Source organism: Puccinia triticina, chromosome 3A (assembly GCF_026914185.1).
Source record: "Puccinia triticina chromosome 3A, complete sequence".
Taxonomy (NCBI): domain Eukaryota; kingdom Fungi; phylum Basidiomycota; class Pucciniomycetes; order Pucciniales; family Pucciniaceae; genus Puccinia; species Puccinia triticina.
The window spans coordinates 4,185,672-4,195,376 of NC_070560.1; the positions used below are offsets into that span (position 1 = coordinate 4,185,672).

Sequence of the window (9,705 nt, forward strand, 5' to 3'; positions counted from 1 at the left end):
CTATGTACAACGTAGAAATGGACACGATTTCTGGGGAGAACAGGTGTGCAATTGATTGTGGATGGCTTGTTTGAGTGTATCTGCGTATGTAACGAAGCAAAACTGATGCCAGGTTGAGTGAGAGAAAACAAAGACGGATGCGACGATGTGTAAAACCAAGGTTTTGGTCGAATGGGATCTCAATTAAAACACACACACATAGATATTAGATGAACGTCGTTTTCATGAGCGTTTCTTTTTTCCTTTAGCTTTGTAATTTGGATAGGATCAGCGAGGTGGGCTTGAGTGGGAGGGAGAGTGTGTTGAGAGGGTGGCGTTTAAAGTGGATGGCAGGGTGAGATGAATGGTTTGGGTTTTTTTGAGTGTTGTTTGCTTGACGAGATGTGACAGTTTTACTTGGTAGCGGCAGGATGGGCGGTCGCGATAGTTTCGCCGGTGGAGACGCTCTGGCTGACGTCGATGAACCCGTTAGCATTTTGAGCGCCGGCCTTTTTGAGCTTGTTTTGGTAGTCACGAATGGCCGCCTTGATTGCATCTTCGGCCAACATCGAGCAGTGTAGCTGTGTGAGTATCAACAAAAACCGAGCAAGCTTTCAACACATGCTGTTTTCTGATTTGGCCAAGGATGCAGGGGTGGGTGACATTTACCTTCACAGGCGGTAAACTCAGTTCTTTGGCAATCTCCGTGTTGCGGATCGCTCCGGCTTCTTGCAAGCTCATTCCCTTAACTCGCTCGGTCATGTAAGAGGAACTGGCGATAGCCGAGCCACATCCAAAGGTTTTGACTGTTGAAAGTACCAAGTAGGTTAAACCGCCAGAAAGATTGAAAGGACCAAAGAGAGAAAGAGAAGGGCTTACATCTGACATCGGAGATGATTCCCTTGTCGTCTACCTTAATCTGGAGCTTCATCACGTCACCACAAGCGGGTGCGCCGACGAGACCAGTCCCAACGTCGTGGTCAGTCTTTGGAAAAGAGCCCACATTCCGTCTAGAGAAAGAGCAAGAGAAAAAAGATTTCAGCAAGTACTGGGAGTGGTAGAGAAAGAATGAAGAGTAGAAACGAACGAACGGGTTCTCGTAATGGTCGATGACTTTCTCGTGGTACGCACGGCGGAATTGGGAGCTAATTGGGCCGGGGGTGACGAGCGTCTTGGAAAGGCGGCCGGCTTGACGGGAAGAGAGGGAGCTCAAAAGGCTTCCGGAGCGGTTCAAGAGTTGATAGACCATGTCGATAGTCTTGTTGTTGGGGTTGGGGCTTGCTGGTGGTGGTGGTGTTTGGGTGGTTGGTTGGATAGAGAAATTTGGGCTGTGTGGCCGAGGGAGGGTCCATTGGAGTCTACCCTCGGGCGGACACCGCCTCACGCCGCAGCACTGGGCCACTCATCCCAGATCGGGGAGCTGCGGCTACGAGGAGAAAAGGGCCTGGAAAGATTTGTGCAGCCTTGTTTGGAAACAAGCAATGAGAATGTCATCGTCAGTCCTTCCTTCTAGAGATACTTTGTTCAGCTCGTGTCCATACATAATTATTTCCTTTTCCGCTGAAGATTAATATTCACTTCGTGGTCGCATTCAGAGTGAAATCCCCTGATGGCCAAGTGATCCACCAACCTTGATTGCTTTTCTAGCCCATCATAGATACTGGTGTCTTGTCCGCCACCAACTGTGAATCAAATCTGGCTAAAGCTTCGGTGAAAATGGTAAAGGAAACATCTTGAAAAGTTTGCCACCAACAAGAGACCTGTCAGGCAGGTGGAAAATCACCCAGAAGGAACAGTGGATTGAATTTGTATGGAACAAGACTCAAGTGAAAACAAAGCTGTGGCTACATTGCCACTACCATGCAGGTGAAATTTGAGTCGTGGTAACCACTCACAATTATGTTTAGGTTTCATGCTTTGCCACCCTGTCAGCCTTAGAGCCAACATAGTAAGCCTAAAGTCTGCCTTTTTCTACTCCTTTACACCTAAATCTTGTTATATATTCTTGGTCATTGAGGCAATTACTCCTCTTGATGACCAGGTACGTTGCGGTCATCAAGAGGAGAAACACCTCCTCTTGATGACAGATTTCATTCCTCATCAGGGGAGTGTGTATCCTCCGCACTGTGACCGAAAAAAAATGAGAATTTCATGGTTTATTATCTGCAGTGCGCAAAGTGTTTTGAGCTTCTGCACACTGTGGCCGGGAAGTCAAGTAGACGCCCCCTGCAGTGCGCGAAGAGTTTTTTGCAGTGCACAAAGTACATCCGTTGAAGAAATTTAGCATTCAAAAATAAATACAATACAATGTATATGCCTATAGGCTATACAATACATGTATTCATATTGTATTTGTTGCACTGTTCTCAGTAATCTTCCGCTACTGTAACAGGTTCCCCTCAAAATGAAGGGGACTCTATTGGTGCCATTGGCCCTAGCAGTACTATTTAAGTGCTAAAAAGGCAGATAGAAATATTACCGCCCTTTAGCGTAGTGGCGCTACTGCTAACAGCATTTTGCCAGAAACTAGGCTATGCTAAGCTAGTGGATAACACACCCTACCAATAGTTTAGCGTAGCAGCCCAGTGTTGGCTAAACCATAGTAAAGCAGTGCCAAAGACGGCTGTCTCCTGCTTCCAGCTCCCAGTTTAGTTCTGTTTCTCATCTGATTAGCTGTTCTACTTCCTCACAAGCCTGTTCCGCTATCTGTTGCTGGACCCATACCATGCATAGGTGGGGACATACATCAGCGGGAGTAGGTCAAATATTTTCCAATAGCGGTGGGGGCGAGGCAATTGTGAGCAGAGAAAAGTGATATGAATGACTAGGGTTTAAGGGCGGCTACGCCGCCCTGTGACTGATCTCATAATTTTGATACATGAATCAACAAATCAAAGGTACCGCCTCCAAGGTTGTAGACCACGATCAAACGTGATTCTTCTTGATCTAGACCATATGCCAAAGCAGCAGCGGTGGGTTTGTTGATAACATGGAGAACATCCAGCTTGGCAATTGCACCGGCATCCTTGGTTGCGTGCCGCTGGGCGTTGTTGAAGTAGGCAGGGACGGTGTTAACTGCAAGCAAAAAAAAACGGAAAGGGCTTGGTGACCAGGTGAAGGAATTTCAGATCAGAAGAGAAGCAGCTACTAACCAGCGTGTTTAACGTCTTTTGTCAGGTAACCTTCAGTGGTCTCCTTCATCTTTGGTCATCTAACCGCAAGGTCTCCAGGCTGGTCATTGGTATCGATCTGGGAACGACCAACTTGTGTTGTCTGCATGGGAGAGACAGGATAAGCAACTGGGCAGACCCGGAGGGGCGCCAGAAAAGCTGTCAGGCTGAGAATGGCTAGGTACAAATAGAGGTGGAAATGGCTCGAGGTCTTTGGACAAAGGGATGAATTACTTTGGACACAACCTCAGAGTACATCGGAGAAGAATCCAATCCAGGCAGCACAATAAAATTATGAGTTTTGAAAAGGGGCTCAGTTTCCCATTTTCGGGGGGGTCACTTGCATGTGGAACGGGGAAAAGAGAAAAAGGGGAAGGTGGGAGGGGAAAAGGAAATTAATTATTTGTGTCCGGCACAATTGAGGTATGGGGGAGAGTATAAAAGGAGACACAGTTGGATGATTGCAGGTCATTGCTTGGCTCTTTCTCAGCGCCAATTGCTTAAAGAGCGCAGCAATCCAGGTGAATTGGTACCTGTATTTTGTTGACAGCTTGGGGAGGGGAGGAATGCTGCCAAGAAAATTTTTTGGTTGGGCATCGGTCCGCTTAATGTTAAACCATTAATTTTGCCCAATCAGAAAGTGTAATCAGAACAAGAAGAGCCCGACAAATTTGTGTTGCCTTATCCATTTTTGGCAATATAGGCAAAGAATTCATACACAGCACGTGAGGTGTCATGTAGGAGCTGACTCTGTGAATAGGAAGTTTGTCGCCTTGCGTAGCACATACCGAAGCCAGCATTTGCGTATTAAAGTCGGCCCTGCTTACCTACTCCGGGCTTATTGAACAAGTGAAAAGTATGGTCCGAGTGAAGTGGGTATTGAACCCACAACCTCGTGTACTGTGAGAGTCAAACTCACATACTCAGCATTCATGATTGATGCTCTAACCATTGAGCTAAGTACACATTGCCACTGCGGGCATCTTGATGTTGCTGCGCACCGCAGCGACATCTGACGATTCAGTGGGGATTTGAACCCTGCGCAACAAGTATTGCAGCGACACTTGGCCGGCTGTCCATTAGCCGGCCACCGGGGTATGTACACACAACGCACCTCTTGATGGCCGGCACAACAACCGGTCACCGAGAGGAGTACGCACTCCTCTCAATGGCTGGCCCAACAACCGGCTTTCAGGAGGAGTCCTTGTGCCGGCCGTTGAGAGTTGTCCACACTCCTCTTGATGACCAGCATAACAACTGGTCATTGGGAGGAGGAGTCCACACTCCTCTCAATGACCAGCACAAGGACCGGTCATTGGGAGGAGGAATCCATACTCCTCTCAATGCCAACACAGGCCGGCGTCAAGAGGAGTACATGCACCTCAATGCCCGGTCTGTGCCGTCCATCGAGGGAAGTGTGTATGTACTCCTCCCGATGACCAGGCCTTGGGCCAGCCATTGAGAGGAGTGCGTACTCCTCTCAGTGACCGGTTTTTGTGCCGGCCATCAAGAGGTGTCTGTACTCCTCTTGACGCCGGTGTGTGCTGGCATTGTTATGAGCTGTAGCGCGGGCTCCGCAGCGCAGACTCACATGTACATAGACTACACGTACATGTCACGGACCATACTCAAGGTTGGAGAGGCTGGAGATCCAAGCCTCTTCCTCATCCTGCAATCTACCATCTTGGATCCAGAACCCAGACCCCATCTTCCTCTCCACAGAACAGACCTTCACATATTGCAGGATCTACTTAATGGAGACGAAGACCAAAAAGAACCAGATCGCTCCGACTCTGAAACCTTGAACATCCCGACTCCGAAACCTTGAATATCCCGCAATCCACTCCTAGAAACCTTGAATATCCTGCTCCGACATCACACAGCAATACAATGGATGCCTCCGAAGCCGCCAAACTCCGACAACAACTGGCGGACATTACTAAGAAGGCCAACAACAAGGAGGAATAACGCCTCCAGGCCAAGGCCAAGTTGGAGGACGCACTCCGCACTCCAAATCCACCCCCTCCCCCAACCGCAACCAAGACCCCCAAGATCGCTCAACCCAACAAGTTCAATGGAGAACGCGGAGCGGTGGCGGAGACGTTTGCCCGCCAGGTTGGCATCTATATGACTGTGAACAAGCACTTGTTCCAGACCAACACGACACAAATCCTTTTTGTGTCCTCATACATGACCGGACCCGCGGGCGTGTGGGCAGCTCCGTTCCTTGACCAGGAAGCAGTGGAACCACCCACCCTGACCTACACGGAGTTCACGGTGGCCTTCCGGGGCATGTTTTTTGACCCAGAAAAGAAGGCAAAGGCAGAACGAGCCCTCCGAGCGCTGAAGCAGACCGGTTCTGTGGCGGACTACACCCACACCTTTGTCCAGCACGCCTCCACAGCAGGATGGGAAATCCCCACCCTCCTCAGCCAGTACCGCCAAGGTCTGAAGCGGGACATCCAGATGGCGCTCATTGTTTCCCGCACCGCATTCACAACCATTAATGAGGTTGCTACCTTGGCCCTGGAGCTTGACACGGCGATGAGCGGAGCGGAGGCCGGAACAGCGCCGGCTAAACAGAAGATAGACCCCGACGCCATGGACCTATCGCCGTTAAACGGACGACTATCCGACTCCGAGAAGGCCTGGATGATGCGGGAAGGACTCTGTTTCCGGTGCGGAGCGCAGGGCCACATCTCCCGCAACTGTCCGACCAAGAAGGGAAAAGGCCGCGGAAACGCCAGGATTGCGGCAATGGAGGATCAAATCCGACAATTAGTGGAAGGGATGGCGGGGATAGGCGGAGGCGGACCAGCGGATAAAGGCGGAAAAGGCCGGGCCGACTCGTCAAAAAATGGGGGCGCTCAGGATTGAAGGTTGTGCCTTTCCTGAGCGTGGCGGAGTTGTCTTGTAGTATTGGTGCTAGTCAAACTTTAACCAGAAATGAAATTGATCCCAGATGTTTCATCTCTCGCACCATCACAACTCCCAGAGCCACACCCCAGAACCCCTTACCCCCTGCCTCCTTTTTGATTGATTCCGGAGCGAACCATGATGTGTTGAGCGAGTCCTATGCCGCCGCGGCGGGATTACTCCGCAATGCCACCGCCTCAAGGCGGACAGTGTCAGGATTCGATGGATCCACATCCCAAGCGGCATATGAGATCGACCTGACCCTGAATAAAGAACCCCGCCCTTCAAAATTCATCATCACCCGACTGAAAGACACGTACAACGGCATCCTTGGGATGCCATGGATCCGCAAACACGGACACCAAATTGACTGGACCACCCGCACACTCCGCTCCGACCACTCCGACATTGCAGCTGCCTCCGCAGCTTTGTCCACTCCAAAAACATCCTCAACAGAGGGCCAAGGGCCCATGATGGGGAAAGCTAGGATTCGTGACGAGGGGGTGTGTGTTTTACCGCCCCCGCAATGTGAGTTCAATAGACTACCCTCCTCCATACTCCCTGAAACGGCTAGCAAGCTTTTTCTCCCCGTAGATAGTACTCCGCACCCCAACTGGAATCCCGCCCCCCCGCAGCTGGAATGGAACCCCGCCAACCCCGCCGGCAATTTTGCTGCCGCTTTGGCGGTATCGTCCACTCCGCAAACATCCTCAACAGAGGGCCAAGGGCCCATGATGGGGAAAGCTAGGATTTGTGACGAGGGGGTGTGTATTTTACCGCCCCCGCAATGTGAGTCTGATAAAGTTTCTCCGCAATCATTTTCCGAAGCAGCTGGCAAGCCCCTTTCTCTCCTAGAACTGTACACTGCAGAGATTAGCGCCGCCAAGACATCGTGGTCGACCTCCGCCCGGCTAGCAGCGGCGGGAAAGGCCGCTATTGCAACACGGACCGTCGAGGAACTTGTCCCGCAGTGCTACCATCGATTCATCGACATGTTCCGGAAATCCAGCGCTAAGAGCCTACCGCCACGAAGAAAGTATGACTTCCGTGTTGACCTAGTCCCCGGAGCCACACCGCAAGCAAGCCGGATCATTCCGCTTTCACCGGCGGAGAACCAGGCACTCAACACACTGATTGCGGAAGGACTGGCCAGCGGAAAAATCCGGCGGACCATGTCACCATGGGCGGCCCCAGTTCTATTCACCGGAAAGAAGGATGGAAACCTTCACCCCTGCTTTGACTACCGAAAACTCAACACACTGACAGTGAAGAACCGCTACCCCCTTCCGCTGACCATGGACCTGGTTGACAGCCTGCTAGACGCCGACACCTTCACAAAGCTGGACCTCTGCAACGCCTACAGAAACCTCCGAGTGGCGGAGGGAGATGAGGATAAGCTAGCGTTCATCTGCAAGGCGGGGCAATTTGCTCCGCTCACCATGCCGTTTGGACCCACAGGAGCGCCGGGATACTTTCAATACTTCATGCAGGACATTCTCCTTGGACGAATTGGAAAGGACACCGCCGCATACCTGGATGACATTATGGTATACACACCAAAAGGCTCCGATCACACGGCGGCGGTCAACGGAATCCTGGAGACCCTGAGCAAGCATCAATTATGGCTGAAACCGGAGAAATGTGAATTTTCGAAACCGGAGGTGGAATATCTTGGACTCTTAATTGCGTGTAACCGGATTAGAATGGACCCCGCAAAAGTGAAGGCGGTGACGGAGTGGCCCGCACCGCGGAACGTTACGGAACTTCAGCAATTCATTGGATTCTCCAACTTTTACCGCTGGTTCATTGACCACTTCTCGGGGAAGACCAGACCTCTACACAACCTGACCAAAGCAAAAACCTCCTTTGTCTGGGATGACAAATGTAACTCCGCTTTTGAATGCCTAAAGACCGCCTTCACCTCCGCTCCGATACTTAAGATTGCGGACCCGTACAAGCCGTTTATCCTGGAATGTGACTGCTCCGACTTCGCGCTTGGAGCAGTCTTGTCTCAAGTCTGCAACAAAGACAAAGAACTCCACCCCGTCGCTTACTTATCCCGATCATTGGTGCAGGCGGAGAAGAACTACAAGATCTTTGACAAGGAACTATTGGCCATTGTTGTCGCTTTCAAAGAGTGGCGGCAGTACCTGGAAGGAAACCCGCACCGCCTGACCGCCATTGTTTACACGGACCACCGGAACCTAGAAAGCTTCATGACCACCAAGGAGCTCACTCGGAGACAGGCGCGGTGGGCGGAGACCATGGGTTGCTTTGATTTTGAAATCATCTTCTGCCCGGGCTGCCAAGCCACCAAACCCAATGCCTTATCAAGAAGACCGGACCTAGCCCCCGCCCCTGGTGAAAAACTGACCTTTGGACAGCTGCTGAAGCCCAATAACATCACGGAGCGGACTTTTGCGGAGATATCGGAGTTTGAATCCTGGTTCGAGGACGAATCAATTGAATTGGCGGAGGCGGAGCACTGGTTTGAGGTAGACGTACTGGGGATAGACGCGGAGCATGGAGCGGAAAATGAACTGGCAATGGCTGATGCGGAGATCATTGCAAGAATCAGAGAATTGACCCCACTCAATGCCCAACTGACCGGATGGATAGAATCCTTGAAAACCCCCACAGGTAACCGGAACAGATACACGGAGACTGATGGCATCTTTTACGACAAAGGGCGGATAGTGGTACCGGCGGACCCAGCACTGCGGACCAAGATCCTGAAGAGCCGACATGACACCAAAGCGGCGAGCCACCCAGGCCGATCCCGCACCCTCGCCCTGGTCCAACGGAGTTTTGTGTTGAACGGCCAGAAGAAGTTCGTCAACCAATACGTGGATGGATGTGATTCTTGTCAAAGAGTTAAAGCCTTGACGCAACAGCCATTTGGGACACTGGAGCCGCTGCCAATTCCGGCGGGGCCGTGGACGGACATCAGCTATGACCTCATCACAGACCTACCTGAATCCCGCTCCCACGACAGCATACTGACTGTTGTTGACCGTCTGACAAAGATGGCACACTTTATCCCCTGCAGGAAGTCCATGAATGCGGAGCAGTTAGCGGACCTGATGGCGGAGCACGTTTGGAAACCCCACGGAACTCCGAAGACTATTGTTTCCGACCGAGGGAGCATTTTCCTATCCCAAATCACCCGGGAATTGGACAACAGACTTGGCATCCGCCTCCAACCATCTACGGCGTACCATCCAAGGACAGACGGACAGTCCGAAATCGCAAACAAAGTGGTGGAGCAATATCTCCGCCATTTTGTGAGCTATCGACAGGACTATTGGGCTCCGCTCCTGGCAACAGCGGAATTTGCTTACAACAACAACAATCACACGTCAACAGGGGTGTCGCCATTCAGGGCAAATTACGGTTTCAACCCATTGTACAGCGGAATTCCATCGGCGGGACAGTGTGTACCGGCAGTGGCGGAGCGACTCCGCCAGCTTGCGGAGGTACAGGACGAACTGAAGCACTGTCTAGAAGCGGCGCAGGAGGCCATGAAAAGCCGGTTTGACCGCGGAGTGCGGAAAACACCGGAATGGAACAGTGGAGACGAGGTTTGGCTAGATGGGCGCAATATCTCAACAACACGCCCCAGCCCCAAATTGGAACACCG

The 9,705-nt window shown here is 51.5% G+C and overlaps 2 protein-coding genes across 2 annotated transcripts; both read right to left on the reverse strand.

Annotated features, from left to right (window-relative positions):
- Positions 1–392: 392 nt before the first annotated feature.
- Positions 393–1,228, reverse strand: PtA15_3A471 (uncharacterized protein; the record flags this gene model as incomplete). Its single annotated transcript, XM_053167443.1, has 4 exons — positions 393–560; positions 649–785; positions 859–989; positions 1,071–1,228. 4 exons carry the CDS (start codon positions 1,226–1,228, stop codon positions 393–395), a joined length of 594 nt encoding a protein of 197 aa, XP_053018659.1.
- Positions 1,229–2,665: 1,437 nt separating this feature from the next.
- On the reverse strand, positions 2,666–3,180 carry PtA15_3A472 (uncharacterized protein; the record flags this gene model as incomplete). The annotated part of the gene is made up of 3 exons (XM_053167444.1): positions 2,666–2,691; positions 2,911–3,054; positions 3,132–3,180. The coding sequence occupies 3 exons, from the start codon at positions 3,178–3,180 to the stop codon at positions 2,666–2,668; spliced, it is 219 nt and encodes a 72-aa protein (XP_053018660.1).
- Positions 3,181–9,705: the final 6,525 nt, after the last annotated feature.